Here is a 26676-nt window from a genome sequence, read left to right as displayed (position 1 = left end):
TGGAGCCATTCCTGGGCGATGCAGGGATCCAGGAATCCATTCCAGGGGTTCAGGGATCCATTCCTGAGAGATTCAGGGATCCATTCCAGGTTGATCCAGGGATTAATTCCTGGGGGATTCAGGGATTAATTCCTGGTGGATTTGGGGATCAATTCCTGGGGGATTGAGGGATTAATTCCTGGGGGATTTGGGGATTAATTCCTGGGGGATTTGGGGATTAATTCCTGGGGCATTGAGGGATCAATTCCTGGGGGATTTGGGGATCAATTCCTGGGGGATTGAGGGATTAATTCCTGGGGGATTTGGGGATTAATTCCTGGGGGATTTGGGGATTACTTCCTGGGGGATTTGGGGATTAATTCCTGGGGCATTGAGGGATCAATTCCTGGGGGATTTGGGGATTAATTCCTGGGGGATTGAGGGATTAATTCCTGGGGCATTGAGGGATCAATTCCTGGGGCATTGAGGGATCAGTTCCTGGGGGATTGAGGGATTAATTCCTGGGGGATTGAGGGATTAATTCCTGGGGGATTGAGGGATTAATTCCTGGGGGATTTGGGGATTAATTCCTGGGGCATTGAGGGATCAATTCCTGGGGGATTTGGGGATCTCTGGAGCTGCTCCAGGGATCCAGGGGAGAACAAGGAGGAGGAGGAGGAACATCAAAGCTGGCCCAGGGGGATGAGAGGTCCCTGTCTGATCCCTGAGCAAAGGGAAGAGCAGGAATTCAAAGCAGCAGCACGAGGTCCAGGCTCAGCGTGGCTCCTCTGAAAAGCTGTGGGTAAAAATTCCCTGTGCTTGAGGAATTCCCAGCCTTGGAAAGCTGATTGTTAAATATTCCCTGTGCTTGAGGAATTCCCAACTCTGGAAAGCTGATTGTTAAATAATCTCTGAGGAATTCCCAGCTCTGGAATGCTGATTGTTAAATATTCCCTGTGACTGTGGAATTCCCAGCTTTGGATGCTGATTGTTAAATATTCCCTGTAGAATTCCCAGCTCTGGAATGCTGATTGTTAAATATTCCCTGTGCTTGAGGAATTCCCAACTCTGGAAAGCTGATTGTTCAATATTCCCTGTAGAATTCCCAGCCCTGGAATGCTGGTTGTTAAATATTCCCTGAAGCCCCTGGGGGTGGAAAAAGGAGGGAGAGGAATTCTCCTTCCTCCAGGGATGGAAAATCCAGGACAGGAGATCCCTGATCCATTCCCTGGGGTCCATCCCCTGGCTCAGATCCCTCTGGAACTGCTCCCAGGGGATTTGGGGCTCACCCCAACGTTCCCTGGTCCCAGCCATCCTGGATCCCATCAGGATTGTCCTGCTCTCCCTCCTCACCTCCCACCAGGTGCAGGTGACGGGAAGGACCCAGGGCTGGAATCCTGCAGGAATCATTAAAAACTCTGGAATTTTGGTCTCATCTGCAAGGAGAAACAACAGGTTTGTATTGAAATTCCCTGTGCAACATTCCTAAAAACCTCCCCTGGCTTCCAGGAATCTCAGGGCACCAGCAGGACACGTCAGAGTGAGGAGAAGGAGGCTTAAAAATGGAACAGAATTAAAAAATAACAACGGAAAGAAAAGGCCAGAGATACCACAGGGTACAAAATAGGAATTATTTATATTTTCCAAAAGAAAAACAAAAAGAGTTCCCAGCTATTGAAACATCTCTGCTGTACGAAGTGACTAAATAGAAAGGGACAGGGCTGGCCCCAGACAGCCAGACCAGGTACAAACAGTGTAAGAATCACGGAGCAACTCAGGGACGTGGCACGCGGCCGTCAGCAAGAGTGAAATTCATCCTGGGGGGGTTTGGGGTTTTTCTTTCGTTAAAAAAAGAGGGAGGAAAGGGGAAATAAAGCAGGGGAAACGCCCAGAGCATTTCCCACCATGTTTGAAACAGAAACCGTCGCTGCTGCTCTCGGCTCGAGGGGTCTGCAGTCCTCTCCCAGCACAGCCTTCACCGCCCCTCGCGCTCCGAGCTGACATTTCATACAAAAAGGGGCTTTAGAACCATTTGTTCTGTTTGCAGTGGACACACAAGTGCTAAAACAGCAAATTCATCTCCTGGCCGAGGGCAGCGGGGCACGCGCACGTCCAGCTCGGCTCGGCCGCCGGGACTGGGGGAACGTTTGCCGTGAATCCTCCTGGAGGTTCCTCCCCAAAAGCTCGGTGGGACTCGTGCCTCCACTCTCTGCCCCGGGCATCCCACACGCGCAGAGCCCCGGGCCGGGCTCCCGGGGGCACGGCCGCATCCTGGAGGGCCTCAGGCGGGTGCAAGGGAACACACAGACACAGGGAATCGCAGGAACAGCCCCAGAGCCCACCCTCCCCCCTTTTCCCAAAGTTTCTCGGTGCTGTTGGACAAAGTCTGGATGTCGCACGGAGCAGCCTCTTCCCCCCAACAACAGAGTCCAAGCTCCGCGGGCCTCGCCGGCTCCCCGGTGGTCAAGGGCTGGGCAGCAGCGGCAGCAGCAGCTGGGGCCGCTTCCAGAAAAGCTCGGGATGAGGGTGCGCGGCTTTAGGATTGCTTCAGCCGCTTGCGGGGCGGGCCCAGGAACGGGCACTGCGCCGAGGCCAGCGAGCGATAAGCCTCGGCCACCAGGTGGGGGTGGGACACCACCATGGACTTCCAGCCCGACGTCTCCATCACGTCCGAGGCGTGGCTGCAACACACACAGGGCGGCCGGAGCCACTGGGTGACTGGGAGCAAACTGGGAATAAACTGGGAATGGGGACTGGGGTAACTGGGAATAAACTGGGAATGGGGAGTGAGGTAATCGGGGTGAGGGACTGGGGTAACTGGGAATGGGACTGAGGTAATCGGGGTGAGGGACTGGGGTAACTGGGAATGGGACTGCATAACTGGGAGCCAACTGGGAATAAACTGGGAATGGGGACTGGGGTAATTGGGGTGAGGGACTGGGGTAACTGGGAGCAAGCTGGGAATGGGGATTGGGGTAACTGGGAGCAAACTGGGAATGGGGACTGGGGTAACTGGGAGCAAACTGGGAATAAACTGGGAATGGGGACTGGGGTAACTGGGAGCAAACTGGGAATGGGGACTGGGGTAACTGGGAGCAAACTGGGAATAAACTGGGAATGGGGACTGGGGTAACTGGGAGCAAACTGGGAATGGGGACTGGGGTAACTGGGAATAAACTGGGAATGGGGAGTGAGGTAATCAGGGTGAGGGACTGGGGTAACTGGGAATGGGACTGGGGTAACTGGGAATGGGGACTGGCGTAACCGGGGTGAGGGACTGGGGTAACTGGGAATGGGACTGGATAACTGGGAGCCAACTGGGAATAAACTGGGAATGGGGACTGAGGTAATCGGGGTGAGGGACTGGGGTAACCAGGACTGGGACTGCATAACTGGGAGCAAACTGGGAATAAACTGGGAATGGGGACTGGGGTAACTGGGAGCAAACTGAGAATGGGACTGGGGTAACTGGGAATGGGGACTGGGGTAACTGGGAATGGGGACTGGGGTAACTGGGAATGGGACTGGGGTAACTGGGAATGGGGACTGGGGTAACCCGGGTGAGGGATTGGGGTAACCAGGATGAGGGACTGGATAACTGGGAGCAAACTGGGAATGGGGACTGGGGTAACTGGGAATGGGGACTGGGATAATTGGGAATGGGATAACTGGGAATGGGGACTGGGACAACCAGAAGCAGACCAGGATCAGGGACTGGAATAACAGGGAACAAACTGGGATTAGGCACCAGAATAACAGGGAACAAACTGGGAGTAGGGACCAGAATAACTGGGAACAAACTGGGATTAGGCACCAGAATAACAGGGAACAAACTGGGATTAGGCACCAGAATAACTGGGAACAAACTGGGATTAGGGACCAGGATAACTGGGAGCAAACTGGGATTAGGGACCAGGATAACTGGGAGCAAACTGGGATTAGGGACCAGGATAACTGGGAGCAAACTGGGATTAGGGACCAGGATAACGGGAGCAGCCCCCCAGGCTCTTGCCAGGGCCATGAGGAACTCGCGGGTTCCTCCTCCTGGGCTCTCTCAGGTGTCTGAGGGGTCTGGCCCCATTTCAGGCCTGGAGCTCAGGAGGAGAAGCTGCAGCAGACTCCAGGTGGGATGGCAGAACACAGAGCTCATCCCAAGCCCAGCTCTGGGCACAGGAATGGTTGAAATCGATATAAAAAGCACTGAAGGAGTGCACCGAGTGACAGAAATGTTCCATTTATTAAAGCTTGGCAGGGATTTTCCATCTGCTGCTGGATTGAGAGCTGGAATCAATCCCTCAGCATCAAATCATGGAATGCTTTGGGGTGAAAGGACCTTAAAGCTCATCCAGCTCCATGGGCAGGGATGGCTGCTCCCAGCCAGGACTATTCCAGGACCAGAACTCCCTGATCCTGCCCTGCCTGATCCCAGCAAGCTCCAGAGCAGCTCCCAGGCTGTTCCCACTCTGGGCAACCCAAGGCTGGCCTGGGTTTGGGGCAATTCCATGAGTGGAATGCTGGATAAACCATGGATCACAGGGAGGGAACTCAAAAACCTTCCCTGCATGGGCCAGTGCAGGAGAGAAACAGCTAAAAACAAATCCTGGAATCCTGGAGGTGGGAGGGGACCCAGCCTTGGTTTGTGTGGAGTGAGCAGTGGGAGAGGAAAGGGGAAAGGGAAGGGGAAAGGGAAAGGGAAAGGGAAGGGGAAAAGGGAAAAGGGAGAAAGGAAAGGAGGAAAAGGGAAAGGGAAAGGGAAAAGGGAAAGGGAAAGGGAAAGGGAAAAGGGAAAGGGAAAGGGAAAGGGAAAAGGGAAAGGGAAAAGGGAAGGGGGTAAAGGGAAAAGGGAAGGGGGAAAGGGAAAGGAGGAAAAGGGAAGGGGGAAAGGGAAAGAGAAAGGGAAAAGGGAAGGGGGAAAGGGAAAGAGAAAGGGAAAAGGGAAGGGGGAAAGGAAAAGGGAAAGGGAAAGGGAAAGGGAAAGGGAAAGGGAAAGGGAAAGGGAAAGGGAAAGGGAAAGGGAAAGGGAAAGGGAAAAGGGAAAGGGGAAAAGGGAAAGGGGAAAAGGGAAAGGGGAAAGGGAAAGGGGAAAAGGGAAAGGGAAAAGGGAAAAGGGAAAGGGAAAAGGGAAAGGGGAAAAGGGAAAGGGAAAAGGGAAAGGGGAAAAGGGAAGAGTTTGTCCATCCTGGAGCAATTACTCACTAATTAATGAAGTCCACGGCCTGGGTTTTGAGCTGGTCTGCGCTGTGCAGGTCAGCCAGGATCAGGATCTCAGCTGCATTCTCCACAGACAGGTTACTGCAGAGAGCATCCTCACACATCACCTTCAGCCTCTCCAGGGCATACTGGGGATAAACCATGGAATTACACCCAAAATTACACCTGGGTACTGCCCAGGGACCCTCACACATCACCTTCAGCCTCTCCAGGGCACAAACCCACGGAATTCCAGCAGGGAACACCTCAGGGCTGGGAACCCTCAAGCTGTGCTCCTCCACCCCAGGTTTCCACCCAGGAATGTTCTGTGCCCTGAGCTGGGATCCACTTGTGGGATCTGTGCCATGGGATCAGCCCCATCACTATAAATTGAATTATTGATGAACTGATTTGAGGTTCTGACTGAAACTTCCCCCTGCCAGGATTGGATTTAAATGCAGAATTCCAGCTCATGAACCCCATTTTCCCTCAAGCCTGGCTGATAACAGAGGCAGAGCACTCGGAGTTTTCTCAGGCAAATTGAGAGGGCAAATCAAATTTCTTTGCTAATCTGTCTCAATAAATAAAGCAGTTTATGGGGCCAGCCATGAGTTTGGATAATTGCCTGTCAGAGCCTCCAAATGTAACAAATAAAGCTGGGCACTCTCCTGCTGCAGATGGAACATTCTCCTCCATGTAGCCACTTTTTAGTTTCATTTTTGCTACAAATAACTCATTTTTAATTACATTGTTGGCCCCCAGTGGCCACTGTGGGCTCTCAGCAGCAACATTTCCCCTTCCTCCTTTTTTAATTCCACCTCAACTCCCCCCAGCCTCCTGCACTGGGAGCTCCTGGTGTTGAATTTTGGCTGGTTTTGGGCTAATTACAGCTTTTTCCTAAGAGACAGCAGAGCTCTGAGGGAGCTGCTTCAGTCCCTGGGGTAAATATTGGATGCTTTATGTGTTTTCATGGAGGAGTTTTTTTGTTCCTGCTTTTAAGGCACACAATGAGCTGGAAAGGGAAAGCAAAGCTGTGTTAAAAGGCAGCAAAGTCAGAATTAAAGCTCTCCCTGCCCTAAGTGCTGCTCCTCCAGTCAATACCTTGGATAAATGTGGGGATGGCTGTGTGGAATCTCCTGGCTCTGATTCCCACCTCAATCCCAGCTGGAATGGAGCTTTTCCCTCTGACCCAGCCTGGGATGGAGCTCAGGGACACAAAGGGGCACAAAGCACCCCCAGACCAGGAGAATCCCAGAATTCCAGGAGCAGGGAGAACCCCAGGATTTCAGGAAGAGGAAAAATCTCAGGATTTCAAGAACAGGAAAAACCCCAGGATTTCAGGAAGAGGAAAAATCTCAGGATTTCAAGAACAGGAAAAACCCCAGGATTTCAGGAAGAGGAAAAATCTCAGGATTTCAGGAATGGGAAAAACCCCAGGATTTCAGGAGCAGGGCAGAATCTCAGGATTTCAGAAGCAAGGAAGAACCCCAGGATTTCAGGAACAAGAAAAACCCCAGGATTTCAGGAGCAGGAAAAACTCCAGGATTTCAGGAGGAGGGAAAATTCCAGGATTCAGGCTCCAGATTGGATCCTTCCCTAACACTGAGTCACTTCTAAGGAAAAAAAAAGAAGAAAAAGGGAATGGTTTGGACTGTAAATTATGGATTTTCAGGGGTTTACAGAGCTCTCATTCCCATCTCTGGGGCTGCAAAGGGGAGGGGAAGAGCCCCAGGGAATTGCAGCAGCTCCCAGGAGCAGCAGGGACTGGCACTGCAGCAGGAAAACCAACAGCATTTCCCACTCCTGGGTTTCCAGAGCCTCGGGGCTGACAGGAGGCAGGGCAGGAGGAGAACTGTTTGTCCAGACTCTGCACTGCTCCGAGGATTTGGGAATAACCACATGGAAAAACATCCCTGGGTCTGCTCTGTAATTGTCTCCTCAGCCCAGCTCGGATCATGCTGAACAGGCTCTTCTGGGAGCTCCAAAAAATCCTTAAAAATGAGCAGTAGAGCAAAAATTCCTGATTGTTTAATGGGGAGATCTGCAGCAGAGCTTCCTCTGGAAGCTTCAAAAATGCTTAAAAATGAGCAGTGGGGACAGAAATCCCTGATGGGCCTGTGCAGCTCCAGGTGTGCTCTCTGCTGGTGCAGGGGTGTTCCCAGGTTTCCCTGGAAGCCTCAATTCCAAGGAAAGGCAATCCCATGGCATTCCAGCTCCCCCAGCACCCATAAATCCTGAATTTACCTTGTCAGCAGCTGCCAGCAGATCATCAGCCATCTTGTCCAGGTTTGGGGCCTTCCCAGTGTAGATGAAACACATCATCTCCTTAAACACCTCAGGCTCCACGTCGTTGATCTCAACCCGGTTCTGCAAGGGGAAAGTGGAACCTTTTGGGGTCTGCCAAGGGGCTCCAGGGCTGCTCCTGCCCCAGAACCCTCCAGGGCCAGAGGGAAAGGGGTTACAAGGAGCTGAACTTGAGAGAGCAGGGGGAAAAGGAAGGGGAAAAGGAAGGGGAAAAGGAAAGGGGGGAAAAAAAAGAGGGGAAAAAGGAAGGGGGAGAAGGAAGGGGGAGAAGGAAGGGGGAAAAAGGAGGGGGGAAAAAGGAAGGGGGAGAAGGAAGGGGGAAAAGGAAGGGGGGAAAAGGAAGGGGGGAAAAAGGAAGGGGGGGAAAAAGGAAGGGGGGAAAAAGGAAGGGGGGAAAAAGGAAGGGGGGAAATGGAGGGGGAAAAAGGAAGGGAGGAAAAGGAAATATGTGGATGGAGTAAGAACAACTCCAAGCTGTATCCCACAGTCTCCACTTCTCCCTGGACCCCCCCAGCCTCCTTCCCAAGGGAACAAAGGGACAGCTGATCCCAGACCCCTCTTTCCCTGCTCCTCTGTGTGAGCTGCAGGTGCCAGAGGGGGATCCCAGCAGGGATCACCTGAGCAGGACCTTTCCCTGCTGGGGTGTCCCTCATCTGAGCGGGACCTTTCCCTGCTGGGTGTCCCTCCCCTGCAGGACCTTTCCCTTTTGGGTGTCCCTGCCCTGCTCTCACCTTTTTGCTCTCCTCCATCTCGTGCTCGAACATGGCGCTGAACACCGGGGAGCGCGCTGTGGGGAATGGGACACGCTGGGAACGCTGCAACCCCTGGGAAGGGCTGGCAGCTGCTGCAGCACTTCCCACCAGGCACTGCCCAGGGTAATGGCATTCCAGAGCAGCTCTGCCTGCCCCTGGATCTCTGCAAGTGGCCCAGGCCAGGCTGGATGGGGCTGGGAGCACCCTGGGACTGTGGAAGGTGTCCCTGCCGTGGATGAGCTCGGAGCTCACTCCATCCCCCCATTCCCTCCATCCCAAACCATTCCCTCCCATCCCAAACCATTTCATTCATCCCAAACCATTTCCTCCATCCCAAATAATTTCCTCCATCCCAAATCATTCCCTCCATCCCAAACCACTCCCCCTATTCCCTCCATCCCAAACCATTCCTTCCATTGCCTCCATCCCAAACCATTGTCTCCATCCCAAATCAATTCCTCCATCGCAAACCACTCCTCCCCCATTCCCCCATTCCCTCCACACTCCCATTCCCTCCATCCCAAACCATTCCCTCCATCTCAAACCATTCCCTCCCATTCCCCCCATCCCAAACTACTCCCCCACTCTCTCCATCCCAAACCATTCCCTCCATTCCAAACCACTCCCTCCATCCCAAACCATTCCCCCATCCCAAACCATTTCCTCCATCCCAAACCACTTCCCCTCATTCTCTCCATCCCAAATCACTCCCTCCATCATAAACCACTCCTCCCCCATTCCCTCCATCCCAAACCATTCCCTCACATTCCCTCCATCCCAAACCACTCCCCCATTCCTCCCATCCCAAACCATTCCCTCCCATCCCAAACCATTTCATTCATCCCAAACCATTTCCTCCATCCCAAATCATTTCCTCCATCCCAAACCATTCCCTCCATCCCAAACCACTCCCCCCATTCCCTCCATCCCAAATCACTCCCTCCATCCCAAATCACTCCCTCCATCCCAAACCACTCCCCCCCCATTCCCTCCATCCCAAACCATTCCCTCACATTCCCTCCATCCCAAACCACTCCCCCCATTCCCCCCCATCCCAAACCATTCCCCCCATCCCAAACCACTCCCACCCCATTCCTCCCACCCCAAACCACTCCCTCCCATCCCAAGCCACTCCCCGATCCCCTCGGAGCCCCGGGCAGCCCCACCTGCCAGGATGGCTTTGTGGCCCTTGAACTCCTGGCCAGCCACGCAGAGGCAGCAGTCGGTGAAGCGCGAGTTCTCCCAGAGCCCGCCCAGCTCGTCGGCCAGGCGGCACTCGGGCACCTTGACCATGTTCATGGTGTTCTGGCCCGAGATGTTCACCGAGTCCTGCACCACGCTCACCTGGGGACAGGGACACTGCACTGCCCTGCTCCCAGGGCACACCCACAGCCCTCACTGTGCACTGTGGGGTTAAAATCTCCCTACTCGTAAAGGATCCTCTGCAGAGACCCCTGCACCAGGGCGTCCATCCCAAACCCCAAATACAGATTTCCCTCCCAGCCCCACACTGACAGCACGGCCATGCAATCCACGAGGAGGTTTCTGAAGGAAGTGGAACCAGATTTTTGCTCTTTCCTGATTTTTTCCACACACCACACCTGACCCAGTTTCTCCTTCCATCCTCGTGAAACCTCCCCAATCAATAATGCAACAGCCACCACTCCAGGGGAGGTGAGGGACACACAGAGCTTCCAGAGCCAGCATGGACCCACAGGGCAGGGCTGACCCCTCTGTGCCCTCCTGCTTCTCCTTCTGGAGAGTTAAATATTCCCCAACACAAGGAAACCCCACTCTAGGTTATGCAGACAGGGAGGGAGATGTGGAGGAGGCAATTCCCAATCCCTGCTCCGAGGTGAGGAACCTCCAGAAGGGCCCCCTGGTTAAACCCAGGTAAATCACAGCTGCAGCAGAGGCCAATTAGCAAAGCTCTGATTAATTGTGCCCTGCTGCAATCGGGAATGATGAGGGGAAGCAGAGGTGAGGCCATTCCCTGGGTTTGCTGTCCAGCCCAAGGTAAATTCCAGTTCTGGTCAGGACCAAGGGACAGCAAGGACAGCCAGGGAAGCAGGAAGTGAAGGAAAAGGAAAAGGAAAAGGGAAAGGAAAAGGAAAAGGAAAAGGAAAAGGAAAAGGAAAAGGAAAAGGAAAAGGAAAAGGAAAAGGAAAAGGAGAAAGGAGAAAGGAAAAAGGAGAAAGGAGAAAGGAGAAAGGAAAAGGATCCAGCCTTGGATGCCAAACTAGGTAAGGATTTGTTTCTGCCATGCCAGACTCTCCTTTCTCCTCCCATTTTGTGCTCAAGGAAAGGCTCCCTCCATCCCCAGGAATTTCTGCTGCTGATCAAACATCCTTGAGATGTTTGTTCATTTAAACATGTGCATGATTATGATGGCCAAAACATGAAAAAAAAAACCCACCCCAAAAACAAACCAAAACCCTCCCAAAAATCCCAGCTGTCAAAAGACTTTGAAGCCCTTCTTTTATTCCTGAAAAGAAAACACAGCAAAAGAAAAGACTCCCAGAAAAAAAAGTGCAGGAGATGCAAGGAGAGAACAACTTGTTCTGCTCTCTTCTGGTAAAAAAAATACCAGCTCCAGGAGGGGGTTTGCAGTTAAAAAGACAATGGGAGCAAGGCAGAGAAGCTCTGAAGACACTAAATTAGAGTTTCTATTTGCTCATTAAGGTTTTTCAACTTAAATCTCTGGGTTTGGAAATAACTGGCTGCATCTTCGCCCGGAATAGCACAAGTGAAATAATAATGGTGTTGTAGAAAAACACAAACACCATGACCAGAAAATGGTGATTACTGCAAAATCCCCTTCTCTCACATTTTTCTCCTTGCTGGCTGTGCAGACACATTGAAGGAAATAAAGAGGAGCTCTCTGTTATTGAGCAGGGCAGTTTCCAGTGCAGATCCAGGCTGTGATTATCCCAAGCAAACCCCAAATCAAGGAGCACAAACAGAGGGATGGCAACACCAAAGCACCAGGAAATGATCCCCAAACCTGCCCAGTTCCCACCATCATTCCAGGGAAAAGCTGAGCAGGGAGCAGCCAAAAGGCAGAGGGATGAGCCAGGAGGGGAAAAAGGCCCAGCCAGAGCAGAGAATGCCAGGGACAGAAGAGGCAGCAGTGATCTGACCTGGGAGAGGAGGTGAGGGCAGCCCTGCCTGGGCTGGGGAGCTCTGTGGGGCTGGGGGGGCTCTGTGGGGCTGGAGCAGGGCTGGGGAGCCCTGTGGGGCTGGGGGAGCCCTGTGGGCCTGGGGAGCTGTGTGGGGCTGGAGCAGGGCTGGGGAGCTCTGTGGGGCTGGGGAGCTGTGTGGGGCTGCAGCAGGGCTGGGGAGCTGTGTGGGGCTGCAGCAGGGCTCACCTCACAGAACAGGGTCAGTTTGTCATCTGGCAGGAGCCCGTTGGCCTCGTCCAGCAGGAAATCTCTCCTGATGAACTTCTTGAAGCCCCAGTCCTTGCCTTGCACGAAGCGATAGGCGCGCTGGCTCTCTGTGGGACAGGCCTGGCTTAACCTGGGCCAGGGGCACAGCAGAGCCCAAACCCTGGCCCAGCTCAGCCCAGGAGGGGTCTCACTCACCCCAGGAGGGTTTCCCTGCCCCACAGGGGTCCCACTCACCCATGGCCTTGGTCTCCTCTCCCTTGGCGTTGAGGATGGAGAATTTGAACTTGGCCCTGACCTCGCTCTTGGGGCAGCTCACCAGCAGCAGGTACAGGGACAGGTAATCCTTGCTCTCCTCGTCCAGGCCCTTGGGGTTCACACGTAAACACCTGCAAAAGGGGGAGTGGGAATGGCAGCAGCGCAGGGATGCCTCCAAAGGAAGGGCACTGTGGGATTTGCACATTTGCACAGCAAACAAGGGCCCCGGGGGAGCACAGGGGCTGAAAGGAGCAGAGCTGGGGTACAGCTGAGCCCCCACCCTGAGATAAACACCCAGGAATTATGGGCAGCCCACCAAATCCGGAGGGAAAAGAGCAGGAGAAGGGCTGGAATCACTGAGAAGTCCCCTGGATACCAATCCTCACAAAAGGAAAGTGAAATAAATAAAATGGAGGCAATGGGCTGGAGGAAGTGCAACAAACACAGAGAAATGGTTGATAAAATGCCACAGGAGGCAACTGCAAGGAACAAGGGATTTCTGGAAGGCTGGTGATTCTTCAACAAAAAAAAAAAAGTACCAGGGTTAAAAGGAAAAACTCCTCCTGTGTGAAGAAAAGGCAGGAAGAGGCTCTTCCATGACCCGAAACATGACACAGAATCCACCAAGAACAAAAAGCAGAGAGATAATGAACAGCTCCCACACACAGGGACCGAATCCACAGATCCAGATGTTCCAGGGAGGGCTGAGAGCACAGGGGACAAAGGTGACAGGAACAAAGGCAGGCCAAGGAAAGCACAGCTCTGCCACCCGAAGGAGGGAGCTCACACTGTATCCCATGGATACAATTCATCCAGGGGCTGCTTCCCACCAGTGGGGCTGAAAAGGGAAATTGTGAAGCACTCCACAGCAGGGTAAAACCAGGAATCAGAGCCCATGGATGCACCAGGACATGGCTCAGAGCAGACACAGGCTCCGAGCAAAGTCCACTCTCAGTTACTGGAAATGATTGAGGCCTCAGGGAAGATAAGGAAGGTTTAGAGGAAAGGGAAAGGCTCCAAATGAGGTCACCCTGAAGAGGCAGCAGCAGTGAGAGGACATTGGCACTTGCCTCATCCCTGTGTCCTCCACGGCCACAAAAGCTGCCACTCACAGAAAGGGAATTCACAGCAGGAAAAATTCACTTTGGAGCCCCATGGAGTATGAGGGGCTGGAACTGGGAGGGTGATGTGGGCTGTGCACCCTCCCAGCCTCACCTGGGCTCAGCACAGAAATCTGTTTGAGGGTAAATGCTGGTTTGTGTGCAAGCACTGCTGAGCCATCGGGGCTCTCATCAGGGTAATGATGTTCCCGTGGATTCCCCAAAGCCCAGCTGAGGTGAGCCCCTCTCCATGGCCTCACCACTTGAGTTTGTCGTTGGCTCCAGAGGAAAAGGTCGAGCTCTTGATGACCTCCCCCATCTCCTCCCGGCAGAAGCTGAAGTTGTTGATGGTCCACATGTAGGAGAACTTCACCACCTTGATCTGCATGGAGACAACAGGAGCCTTGGGTCAGCCCTGCCCATCCCCAGGGACAAGGAGCAGCACCACAGCTCTGGGTGGGGGACCTGGAATTGTGGGAATGGCTCCAGGGGCTCCTGCAGGGCACGGGGAGCAGCGGGTGCAGCCGTGTGACAGCTGCAGTGTGGGGCTGGTGGAACTGCTGTGCAACTGCTGTGCAACTGCTGTGATTGCTCTGTGTGACAATTGCAGTGTGGGGCTGGTGGAACTGCTGTGCAACTGCTGTGATTGCTCTGTGTCTAGCTGCAGTGTGCAACTGCTGTGTGGAACTAGAGTGTGTAACTGCAGAGTGTGATTGCTGTGTGCAACTGCTGTGTGGAACTAGAGTGTGTAACTGCAGAGTGTGATTGCTGTGTGGAACTGCTGTGTGGAACTAGAGTGTGTAACTGCAGAGTGTGATTGCTGTGTGCAACTGCTGTGTGGAACTAGAGTGTGTAACTGCAGAGTGTAAATGCCCTGTAACTGCAATGTGTTACTCCCCTGAGTAAATGCTCTGTGTGTAAATGCAGTATGTAACTCCCCCGGTGTAAATGCCCTGTGTGTACCTGCAGTGTGTAAATGCCCTGTGTGTACCTGCAGTGTGTAACTCCCTGTGTGTACCTGCAATGTGTAAATGCCCTGTGTGTAACTGCAATGTGTAACTCCCTGTGTGTACCTGCAGTGTGTAAATGCCCTGTGTGTACCTGCAGTGTGTAACTCCCAGTGTGTAACTGCAGTGTGTACCTGCAGTGTGTAACTCCCTGTATGTACCTGCAGTGTGTAACTCCCTGTGTGTAACTCAATGTGTAACTCCCTGTGTGTACCTGCAGTGTGTAACTCCCTGTGTGTACCTGCAGTGTGTAGCTCCCTGTGTGTACCTGCAGTGTGTAACTCTCTGTGTGTACCTGCAGTGTGTAAATGCCCTGTGTGTACCTGCAGTGTGTAACTCCCTGTGTGCACCTGCAATGTGTAAATGCTCTGTGTGTAACTGCAATGTGTACCTCCCTATGTGTACCTGCAATGTGTAACTCCCAGTGTGTAACTGCAGTGTGTACCTGCAGTGTGTAACTCCCTGTATGTACCTGCAGTGTGTAACTCCCTGTGTGTAACTCAATGTGTAACTCCCTGTGTGTACCTGCAGTGTGTAACTCCCTGTGTGCACCTGCAGTGTGTAACTCTCTGTGTGTACCTGCAGTGTGTAACTCTCTGTGTGTACCTGCAGTGTGTAAATGCCCTGTGTGTACCTGCAGTGTGTAACTCTCTGTGTGTACCTGCAGTGTGTAACTCTCTGTACCTGCAGTGTGTAAATGCCCTGTGTGCACCTGCAGTGTGTAACTCTCTGTGTGTACCTGCAGTGTGTAACTCCCTGTGTGTACCTGCAGTGCGTAACTCCCAGTGTGTAACTCCCTGTGTGTACCTGCAGTGTGTAGCTCCCTGTGTGTACCTGCAGTGTGTAACTCCCAGTGTGTAACTCCCTGTGTGTACCTGCAGTGTGTAGCTCCCTGTGTGTACCTGCAGGCCCCACAGCCCCCCAGAGCCCAGGAACACAGCCCCCCAGAGCCCCCCAAGGCCCATGCCAGCTGACCTGTGTGTAGCACCAGCTCTCGGCCACGGGCCCGCTGGACATCTCTGCCGGAGGGGGGGGACTCGGCACCCTGGACATCGCCAGCTTGGAATCGGGCAGGGACAGGCACAGGAACAGAGCTCAGCTGCACCTGGGGAGAGAGGAACAACAAAATCAGTGTGGGAATGGGGCTGAAATTCAGCTGGGGGAGAGAAACCACCAAAATCAGTGTGGGAATGGGGCTGAAATTCAGCTGGGGGAGAGAAACCACCAAAATCAGCACGGGAACGGAGCTCAGCTGCACCTGGGGGAGAGAGGAACACCAAAATCAGCATGGGAATGGGGGCTCAGCTGCACCTGGGAAGAGGAACAACAAAATCAGTGTGGGAATGGGGCTGGACTTCACCGGAGAGAGAGAAACCACCAAAATCAGCAACCAGCATTGAAATGGAGCTCAGCTGCACCTGGGGGAGAGGAACACCTAAATCAGCATGGCAATGGGGCTGAACTTTACCCGGGGGGCAAAGGAAAGAAACACAGAAATCAGCAACCAGCATGGCAATGGGGCTGAACTTCACCTGGGAGATAGAGGAACATCAAAACCAGCAACCAGCACAGAAATGGGGGCTCAGCTGCACCTGGGAGCACAGAGAGACAGCCGCCATCAGAACTGAGGACAAATCAAACTAAACTCGAGCGGTTCAATCTCCCAGGACACAAATTTCTCTCTCCTCTCCAAACACCCCCAAAACGTGCTGTTGCACTGGAAGGTTGCATGGAAACGTTTGCAGCAAACACAAAGCAGCCCAAAGGGCAGCCTGGAGCCCAGGATGAGGGTTTGGCACAGGGCAGAGCCTGGCTGAGCCTTCTGCTCACGGCTTTGTGTCCTGCAGCCCCTCACACACGACGGGGCCACGGATCCCTGCAGCAGCAGCAGCAGCCAGGGAAGGCAGGCAGGATTTTGGGATTGGCCACCTGTCTGCACGCTGAGCCACAAGATGGTCAGGGATGGAAAGGCTTCAGCAGGAGGAAATGCAGGGAATGAACAAATCGACCATGAGAGCAGCCATGAAACTGGATTTTGTGGTTAAAATTGCAGGAAATGTCAGTGGTTTAGTTTGTAACTAGCACCTGTTTACTCGTTGCCACACAAGGTGTTCTGATCTTTGAAAATAAAAACTCTATTAAAGAAGAGTTAAAAAGATGGATTTAAAGAAAGAGATATAAAATCGACTTAAAATAACTTTGGAATGCCCTGAAATAACTTTGGAATGCCCTGAAACGGTGATTCCATGGGCAGAAGGTGGGAATGAAACCTCCAGCCACAATGGAATTCTCCATTGGCTGGGTTTGCCTGCTCAGGACACTTCAGGTGTCACTTCAGGTGTCACCAGGTGTCCCCTTCCCAGCACTGCCGGCACCTCTGCACTGCAGCTGGATGGAAAAGCACGGCAGGCACAGAGCTTTGAGGGAAATATTTGGGAAATAATTCAGATATCAGGGCTCAGGAGAGGCGGGGAAACACGTCAGGCACAGGCAGAAATATCAAACCACAGGAAAGCAAACAGAAAATATTATTTTATGGCCCCCTGTGTACAGTGAGAGTTTGCTACTCCTGGGCTATAAATAACAAACTCCTGGCTCGGGACAGAGCTGAAATCACAGCTCAGAGCAGAGCAGCTCTCACCCACTCCCGAGCACTTCCAGATGGAGACATTCGATCCAGGGCAGAGCCAGAGCACCTGGGGAGCACAGGAAACGTTCCCTTGTCACCTTGTCCTGCCAAAACCGCCTCGGGGCTCCACAGCTCGGCTCTGCCTTCAGCAGGGAAACCCTGAGACCTCACCTGCCACAGGTGGGCACAGAAACCCAGCAAACAACCCGGAACAGACTCCAGAATCACCGGAATTTTGTCCCAAAAACTGGTAATTTTCTGCCTCTCAGGATAAACCAACTCCCCCCTAAGAAACACAGCAGAAATTCCTGGGAATTTCCACTTCCAGACAGGTTTATCCACGGAAAGGGAACTAAGGGAACTCAGGGAAGGGAAGGGAAGGGAAGGGAAGGGAAGGGAAGGGAAGGGAAGGGAAGGGAAGGGAAGGGAAGGGAAGGGAAGGGAAGGGAAAGGGAAAGGGAAAGGGAAAGGGAAAGGGAAAGGGAAAGGGAAAGGAAGAGGAAGAGGAAGAGGAAGAGGAAGAGGAAGAGGAAGAGGAAAAGGAAAAGGAAAAGGAAAAGGAAAAGGAAAAGGAAAAGGAAAAGGAAAAGAAGAGATTTTTAACAGAGGGGTTCAAAAGCTGCAGGGCTGCTCCTGGGGCCAGCAAAGCACCAAAGAGTGCTCGGGAACAGCACAGGGAGAGGGATCATGGAGCAGGAAAACAGGGATGAGGCAGGAAAAGCTCCTTCATTCCCTGCTCCCTTCAAAGGCTCGGCTTTGGAACAGGAAAAAGGGAAAAGGGCAGGGAATGGAAGGGCAGAGCTCTGCTGGCCCTGCCAGGCTAGTGCCAGCATGGGGGCAGTGCCAGCTGTGCCCTGCTGGGACACTGGGGGCTGTCCCCTCCAGGGACCCAAAATCCCAGACAGGGACTTCACCTGGTGAAAAGTCTCTGCATGACAGCACCCAAGATGTCCCTGAATGCCATCAAATTCAATGTTCATACCCTGAGCACCCCAGAGTATTTTCACCAACGTTACTGACCCTACAAGACCCCCGGTCTCCAAAATCAGCCCATTTTCACATTAACCTCTGGACTTCTGCTGCGTTTAATTCCGTCCCAGGTGTGCACAAGGCCTCTCTCTGCTGCTGGGAAATTATTTCTGTTATCACAGGTTGGATCAATTTTCAAAGCCTGAGTGTGGCACCAGACCCAGGCTCAAATGCACAACTTAAACCTTGTGTTTGTGCCCAAAGCCATTTCCAAATCCTAAACCAGAACTTCCCATGAGGATCTGTAACAGAGCTGAGAAAAGCTGAGCTGAGGCCTTAATATGAAAATTTCAGCTCTATTTTGTCTAAAATCAGCAGATCCTCCCGGGTTCTGCTGCATGCATGGCCAAAGCAGCACCTTCCAGATGGGAATGTTTAATCCCTGCCATGATCCTGACTTTGTGAACTCCACAGATGCCTAAAAATAAACTTTATAAACTCCACAGATATCTGAAACTGCCCGGAGCTGTGAGGCCAGCCACACCTCGATCACAGCAGTGCAAGCCCAGCCTGCAGCCAGAGAATTCCCTCCCAGGACACCCAGGAACTCCCAGGATTCCCCAGAATTCCCAGGCGCTGGCCACAGCCGGTGCTTCGGTGCCCTTCCAGCCCTAAAAACGTGGAGGGAAAACCCCAAAACAACGTCAGCGCCCCAGTTGCAGCTCATCCCTGCTCCTCCTCCTCCTCCTCCTCAGCACAGAGACTTCCAGAACCTCTTTGCAACAGCACAAAACCCACAGGGAGCACCCACAGCTCCTGGCCCTGCACGGGACATCCCAAAACCCCATCCCAGGGCAGCCTTGGGAATGTGCTCATTCCCTGGGTGCTGTTCTGGTGCCTCACCACCCTCTGGGGGAAGAGCTTTTCCCTCAAATCCACCCTAAATCCCCACAATCCCCCCAAATCCCTCCTGACACAGCCCTGGGTCCTGTCCCTGCTCAGCAGAGGGAAGAGCTCAACACTCAATTACCACTCAGCTCCTTCCTCCCACAGCAAGCACTGCAGGGACATTTAAAAACACAAGACAACAACAAAACAATCCAATCTATTTCCAGGTATCTCTGAACCCCAGCAGCTCCTGTGCCTCCTCGGGGGTACAAACACCTCACCCTTCCTGCCCCATCAGGTGTTTCTGGACCTGGCCACACGTTTCCATCCCAGGGCTCCCACCTGCAAGCCCAGACTCCCAGCAGCAGCTCCTGGACCGAGAATGGAGGAGCAGCAAAACCTTTCAAAGGGATTTGGCCGTCCCTGTTTGTTTATTTTGGGCTTTCTCCATGTCCCCACAGGTTTGTGCCGTGAGCAGCAAACCCCAGCAGAGCGAGGCAGAGGAACCAGAGGGATCTTACATAACCCTCCGGCAGGGCTGGCTGGGCAGCAGGGATCCCACAGAGCCCCCTGCAATTCCCAGCAGAGCTCCCCCAGCAGCTCGGGGAGCAGCAGCAACCCTGCAGGATAACCCTGGCATGGCACGGTGCCAGGTGGGCAGGGTGGGCAGCAAACCCCGCTGGGCACAGCCAGGACTGAAGCTGGCACGTGCCAGTCACAACAATCCCACCCAGGAGAGGCTCAGGGCACTCCCAGATTAACCCCGGGGCAAACTGGGCCGGGAGCTGCTCAGGTAACCGGTTTAACATTGAGCAGGGACACGGGCAGCACTGGTGCCCCCTCCACAGGAAACCAGCAGGAAACTGGAGCCAGGATGGCACAAAAATCACGGGGTTTAAAGCACTTCAGTGTGGGCTGGGCCGGCAGTGATGCCCTCACTTTAACCCCCCTCCCTGACCTGTGTTTGTGCCCGAACCCCCGGGATTTTGGGGGAGAAAAGGGGCAGTTTTATAACAGGGACTCCACTCCAGAGAATCAGGCTGTCAAACGTGGCAGCAGTTTCCATTCTGTGCCACTGTCCCCTGTTGATGGAGGGCCAGGATGACAGCCTCGGGGCATTCTGCTGCTGGGCTGTCCTGAGCTCAACCCCACCCGTAACAAAGTAACAAAAAGAGGAAAAAACCCAATCTGTTTTTGCTTCAGGTTGCAACAAAACAAGGGAGAAAATGACACGGGGTCGTTGTGGGCAGCTGGTTGGAAAATGTCACTGAAAGAGAAATCGGGTGGATGTTTTACTGAAGTGATTCAGGGTTTAGAGTCCTGTTTTATAAAGTGTCATTCTTCAGACTCTCACAGGGCTTCACAACAAGCCACCACTTAGAACTCCAAAGGCGAAGTGGAAAAAAGAGGAAACGAGGGGAAAGTGTTTCTTTTCCTCATGGCAGGACGATGCTGTAGAACCACAACACGAACACATTCAGCCATGCTGAGCTGGAGAGAGCTGACAGCAGATCTCATCACACCTGAGCTGTCCCTGCCCCTCCAAGAACTCCTGTCAGACCCAGACAATCCCCTCTCCCACTCCAGGCGCTCTGCTCTCCCTTTGGAACACCAGGAATGCGGGCGACGCTCGGCAGCAGCGCTCCAGGATGGCCCCAGCTCCCCGGCAAGGGGAATTATTTCCTTTTCCACACTGCAGGATGATGCACCATTTCCTCCAAACAGCACCACAGGCCCGACGCTCGCCTGGGGAGCAGAGCCGCGATCCCGGCTCGCATTCCCAGCGCTCGCAGCTCGGCTCCTGCCCCGGGGATGGGCTCACACCGGGGCCAGGCCACAACCTGTCACCCCTGAGCGCTGATGCTGCCGCTCCTCATCGCAGCGCTCCCACTCCGGCCCGCTCCGCTCTTTCCCACTCGTGCTCCCTCAGCCGGCTCCGGGCTCCCCACAGCCCCTGTGCCCCAGCCTGGCGATCTCCAGGAATCCCCGCTCCAGGTTTTTCCCCAACTTTTCCCCGCCGCCCCCCCGTCGTCCCTCAGGCCCTGCGCTGCCCCCCCCCCCCCCTCACAACTCCTTCCCCTCCGCTCTCACCTCGCGGCCCGAGGAGCGGCCCCGCCGGCGGTGCGGCGCTGCTGGGAGGCCGGAGGGAGGCGGGGAGCGGTGCCCGGGCAGGTGCGGTGTGTGGGGACGGCCCCGGACCCCGCGGCCCCCTCAGGAGACCACCAGCAGCTAGGGATCACTATTTGGCAGCATGTCCTCCCGGGCCGGTCTCCGCCGAGCGCGACCCGGGGATCACTATTGCGCAGGTGCCCGCAGCAGCTCAGCGCGCATGCGCGCGATGCCGGGGCGGCGGGGGGGGGGGCCGGGATATGGCGGTGCCCAGCGCTCCACTCACGGCCGCGCACGCGCACTGCGGGACTGACGCCGCCGGCCACGCCCACCGCCTTTTATAGCCGTGCGCCCGTCGCGCGAGACCGCTCCCCCCGCCGCGAGCACGCGCGGCCGGGCCGGCTCCTGCGCGTGCGCTGTGCGCAGACCCCTCTTTGTGGCAGGTCCCGTCCCTCCTGCGCTTTCACGCACGGATCACTTTGTGGCAGGCGTGCCCCGCCGGCCCTGCCCCTCTGCTACCCCCGGATGAACGCTCGTCTGGCAGCGCCGCGCAGCGAGCGCCCTGTGCCTCGCTGTCTCCGCTGTTCCCGTTCGGCACCGGCTGCTGCTGTCGCAGTGCCGTTCCACCGCGGGGTCGGCGCGGGCGGCGCTCTCGCTACCCACATGTCCGCCACATACGGCCCGCGCAGGCGGCACCGCCTTTCCGCTGTCCCTAGGGAGGTTTCTGGGCGTGCCATCGCCCTTTTCCTCACGGCTTCGTGAGGAGACACCTGCCTCAGGGAATGGCGGGAACCATCTCTCCTTCCCTCACAACTCCATGAGGGGATGCTTGCCCAAGGGAATGGTGGAAGCCATCTCCCCTCACGGCTCCATGAGGGAACACCTGCCTGAGGGAATGGCGGGAGCCATCTTTCCTTCCCTCACGGCTTCGTGAGGGGACACCTGCCTCAGGGAATGGCAGGAGCCATCTCTCCTTCCCTCACAACTCCATGAGGGGATGCTTGCCCAAGGGAATGGTGGAAGCCATCTCCCCTCACGGCTCCATGAGGGAACACCTGCCTGAGGGAATGGCGGGAGCCATCTTTCCTTCTCTCACAGCTCCATGAGGGGACACCTGCCTCAGGGAATGGCAGGAACCATCTCTCCTTCCCTCACAACTCCATGAGGGGATGCTTGCCCAAGGGAATGGTGGAAGCCATCTCCCCTCACGGCTCCATGAGGGCCTGTCTGCCCAAAGGAATGGCAGGAACCATCTTTCCTTCTCTCACAGCTCCATGAGGGCCTGTCTGCCCGAGGGAATAACGGGTGCTATTTCCCCTCACAGTTCTGTGAGGAAGTGTTACCAAAATTCTCCAAAAACATCGTGAAAAACAAGACTCCACCCTTTTTTCAGTGTTATCGAGTCAGGCCTTGCCGCCTTCTTGGCCCAGGCTCCTGGGTGGCTGACAAAGTTGCTCCACACCCACACTGATACAAAACTTTTCAACTTATTTATACATTTTAAGCAAAGGAAGCAATTAATTCATTGGTATGGCTCTTCTCTGCTACTTTGTAGTGGTTTGTAACCAGTGAAGCAAAGATGTCATTGTTACCAGTCCTTAATTACCTGGACGTTTGTGAGACGCTTATCCAGAGCAGCCTTCCCCTCCTCACTTCCAGCCTCAGGGTGAATTCATTCCACTACACACAAAGCACCCCAAGAACTGAAACATCCAGGTTCCACAGCACAGCCACACTTATTGAAATGGGAAATGCAAAATATTTTTGTCTTCTCTCTCTTTCTCCCAGGTGAGAAATGCTGCTCTGGGCCAGGGGCTGCCACAGCTGGTCATGGATTATTGGGAATATTCTCTGCAGTGTCCCAGGTTTTCCTGGCACGCGAATCCTCCTCAGAGCAATCCTGGGATCCTGCTGCATTCCTCCATGTCCCCAAGTGCTGCCCGTGGTGACAGAGCAGCAGGTGATGCTGCTGATGAAGGAATGGCTCTGTGAGGTGCAGGGCTGGTGTTTGCATTCCCGTGCTGGCCGCACGCTTCTCCTGGAAACCGCCTTTCACCCCTCTCCCATTCCCGTTTCTATTCCCACCTAAGCTGCGGGTTTTTAGCGATGTGTTTCTCCTCTCAGAGCTGGAGCAGCAGAGGAAATTACAGCACCAGTTTCACAGACAACAAAGAGATCCCCCCTCCTCCCCGGCAGCCTCTCTGCAACCAGAACAAACAGAAATTCTCCTTTAATCCAGCACTGGCCAAGTGTCACTCTGCAGTGGGGAATTCAAGTTCCTTTTCAGGTTCTCCTGATCAAAATTCTCTTGTTCCCAGGAAGTGAAAATTTAAATTGGGCACCTGCGGAAACGGAGGTGGAATTTCACCTCTCCTCCCTTTGCTAAAGTTTATTTGGGCTCGGCTCTGTCCCCCTTGGTGGCTGGGAGAAGAGAATTGTTGTCATTTCTTCATGCCTGGGACACGATTCTGTGATAAATAAACAATTCCAGGTGCCTGAACCTTGGCTATTGGGATGGGGACTGTGGGTGTGTGGGAGAGCTCTGAATTCCCACTCCAGTGACAATTCCCACCTGGATGGCAGCAGGCAGGTGGCATTCCCCTGTGACAAGGGACACCAAGTGCTGCAGCACCCCCGGCTCTGGAGGTGTCACCCTCTCACTTTGATTTCCACGGGAAGCTGATTAAACCGACGGCTCTGACAGGAGCTGTGTGCGAGAATTTTAACTAGCTGCTGCTTTTTAATATTCACTTCCTCTTCGGGTTTAATTATTTTGTTCCTGCGTTTTCCCTTTCAATTTACTAAAACTCCAGAAATGTAATTAGGGAGAGGCTGAGCTGCCAGTGATGAAGCGGAGCAGCCCAGCCTGCAGGACAGGATTCCAATCATTATCCCCTTATCCAGCGAGGATCTGCGGCACGGCGGGACCAGAGCTATTGAGAATGCAGCACTAATTAAACTCCCCTATCAGGAGAGGATGGAAACGCAGTTATTTCATTATTTCCTGCATTTGCCAGCTCTCTTACGAACCCAAACAAACCCGCTGCAAACAAAGCCCGGCTCAATCGCGGGGGAGACTTAATGAGGCTTTAATTTGCGCAGCACTCACGGAGCCGGTGCGAGGTGCTGCTCCCTCCGCCCGTGCCAGGGGCACCTGTGGCGCCCATTTCCCATCTGGACAGCACCAGGAGCCACAGATGGCCTCGGAACCTCGGCCAGCTCTGGGGCCGTGCTTGCTCTGCGTGTGCGGTTTAAATCATAAACAACGTGCATACCACATCATTTATTTTATTACACCACGGGCTGCCATGGTTTCGGTGTGAAATGGTCATTTTTCGGTAACAGCCAATTAAGGATCCGTTCTCTCCCGCTGGTGCCGGGGTGTTTCCATCCCTCGCAGGTCTCCGGCTCGCCCCCAGCCCCTCTGGAGGTTTGTGCTGTCACAGCAGCCCCGGCTCTGCCACCTCAGCGAGCCCCAGGGGACGCTCGGGGGCCGGGGACAGGCGGGGCTGCTGGATCCGGCAATCCCTGAACCGCGGGGGGCTGAGCATCCTCCCGAAAAGGGGAACCGAGAGCCTGGGTTTTGGGGTTTTTAAATTTGTGTTTACTGCAGCCATTCTTCTCGGGGTGGGATTGACAGTGGAGCACAAAACCTGAGCCCAGCAGAGCCAGCTTCCCTTCCCCGTGGATCCACAGGGCAGGAGGGGAAGGGAAATAGCTCCAACTTCCACAGCTTCTCAGGCAGAGAGAGGCTAAGCAGTTATTTTCGGCAGGAGGGGAAGGGAAATAGCCCCAGCTTCCACAGCTTCTCAGGCAGAGAGAGGCTAAGCAGTTATTTTCGGCAGGAGGGGAAGGGAAATAGCCCCAGCTTCCACAGCTTCTCAGGCAGAGAGAGGCTAAGCAGTTATTTTCGGCAGGAGGGGAAGGGAAATAGCCCCAGCTTCCACAGCTTCTCAGGCAGAGAGAGGCTAAGCAGTTATTTTCGTGTGTAAATAAAATATCGGTGTCTCTTACAGAAATACATCAAATATTGATGCTTTTATGTATGTGTAGACAGGAACGGGGGAATTGGCTCCTTCCAGGTTCGAGGCAGGGATCCAGAGGGGTGCAGGATTTTCCTTCAGGTGGGTTTTCCTTCCCTGGCAGGCAGGGAGGGGCTGGGATGGAATTCCCAGAGCAGCTGTGGCTGCCCCTGGATCCCTGGCAGTGTCCCAGGCCAGGCCGGACAAGGTTTGGAGCACCTGGGACAGAGGGAGGTGGCCCTGGATGGATCTGGATGAACTTTGGGGTCCTTCCATCCCAAACCCACTCTGGAATTGTGTGATGGAGGCACAAAAATCCCAAATTGAGACATAGGGATTGAGACCCACAGGGACCAACCCAGCCCTTCCATGAGGGAATTCCTGCTGCTCTGCAGGAACAACTCCCTCTCCAACCATCCCCAGCTCCCTGCTCTGAACATTTCCCACCCAGATTTCCTTCCCAAGCACCACCAGAAGCCTCTCCTCAGTCCTGGCTGCTATGATTAAAAGCCACTTTTGTTTGGGAGAAAACAAACACTGCTTAAAACAAACCCTGCCCTGGAGGTTTCGCTCGCAGGGAATCTGCTGGGTTGCTATTTTTACCTGGATTGGAGAGGCATCAAAGCTGATTTTGGAGGAGAGGAGGAACTGAGCCCTCAAATTGACAACGGTGAGCGAGCAGCTCCCCCGGCCCTGAGCGGGCTTTGGTGCTCGTTAGCGGCGGCTCCTGATGAGGCTGCTCTTGTTTTCCAGGCTGCTTTTGATCCCGCACTCATTAAAACCTGATCCTGCTGTGGGATTGTTCCCCCTCCCCAAACCTCAGCACCTGCAGGATGGAGGGGCCACAGTGTTGTCCCCAAATCCCCCAAATCCATCCCCAGGCAGTTTTCCCCTCAAACAGGAGCTCATCCTCGGGGAGCACAGCCTCCAGCCCAGCTCCCTCCCGGCCCAAACCATTCCAGGATTTTGTTTTCCCAGCCACTCTCACCACAAAACAAATTACCCAACGAGGGGTTTATGGCCTTGGAATATTCAGGGTCTGGGATATTCGGAGCAGAGGTTTGTGCTGCCCACGGGGAGAGGCCTCTGCTCCTGCCCCAGGGCTGCCTCCAGGTCCCTCCCGGGGGCTCCAGACTGGGAGTTTACGAAGGGAAAATCCCAATATTTGATTCAGTGTGGGGACAATTAAACTAAACCTGCAGGGAAGCAAATCATTAAACCATCAAATCATTCACCGGCCTGGAAACCTTTCCTTGCTGTCCCCAAAGCATCCTCGAGGTATTTCAAAGGAACACCAAGATGCCGAGGGAATAACAACAATTCCTTACCCACCTTTACTCTCCTGTGACCAGAAAATCATCACTTACAGGATTATCTCCCTCCCTACAAAACATCCAAAATTTCAGTCCCCTCCACCTCCCTCTCCAAACATTTGGGGTTTTTTGTTTTTTGTTTTTTTTTTTTTTTTTTTTTTTTCTCAGCCATCTGCTGCTGGAGCTGCAGGAGGAGCAGCGGGGATGAAAGGAGAGGGAGCGGAGCTGCCAAATTCCCCCTGCGGGAGCCGGGCTCAGCTCCTTGGTCCCAGCTCCCCTTCCCGGCCTGGGATGGAGCTTCCCGGGACAATTCCAGAGGGAATGATCCCAGCGGGAATGGTCCTTCCCCGGACAGAATTCCAGTGGGAATGGTCCTTCCCCAGGCAGAATTCCAGCAGGAATGATCCCCGGACAGAATTCCAGTGGGAATTATCCTTCCCCAGGCAGAATTCCAGCAGGAATGATCCCCCCGGACAGAATTCCAGTGGGAATTATCCTTCCCCAGGCAGAATTCCAGCAGGAATGATCCCTGGACAGAATTCCAGAGAGAACAATCCCCCTGCAGAATTCCAGTGGGAATGGTCCCCAGGTAGAAATCTAGTGGGAATGGTCCCCCGGACAGAATTCCAGCGGGAATGATCCCCAAAGCAGAATTCCAGTGGGAATGATCCTTCCCCAAAGCAGAATTCCAGCGGATTTCTGGATTTCAGGGCAGGATTTCAGCTCCCAGCCCGGCTCCAGGGGGCTCTGCTGGATTAAACACAATGAAA

The 26676-nt window shown here is 54.1% G+C and overlaps 1 protein-coding gene across 1 annotated transcript; it reads right to left on the bottom strand.

The window, feature by feature from the left end:
• Positions 1-1596: 1596 nt before the first annotated feature.
• On the bottom strand, positions 1597-20767 carry SPOP (speckle type BTB/POZ protein). The gene is made up of 10 exons (XM_058820550.1): positions 20554-20767; positions 14952-15081; positions 13230-13351; positions 11849-12000; positions 11594-11721; positions 9392-9569; positions 8205-8260; positions 7414-7536; positions 5176-5318; positions 1597-2660 (listed from the first exon to the last, which is right to left on the bottom strand). Exons 2-10 carry the CDS (start codon positions 15027-15029, stop codon positions 2516-2518), a joined length of 1125 nt encoding a protein of 374 aa, XP_058676533.1. The 5' UTR covers positions 15030-15081; positions 20554-20767; the 3' UTR covers positions 1597-2515.
• Positions 20768-26676: the final 5909 nt, after the last annotated feature.

This window comes from Ammospiza caudacuta, chromosome 27 (assembly GCF_027887145.1).
Source record: "Ammospiza caudacuta isolate bAmmCau1 chromosome 27, bAmmCau1.pri, whole genome shotgun sequence".
In the NCBI taxonomy this organism is placed as follows: domain Eukaryota; kingdom Metazoa; phylum Chordata; class Aves; order Passeriformes; family Passerellidae; genus Ammospiza; species Ammospiza caudacuta.
Note: the sequence above shows the minus strand (reverse complement) of the source record. Positions and strands in the feature narration are given on the sequence as shown.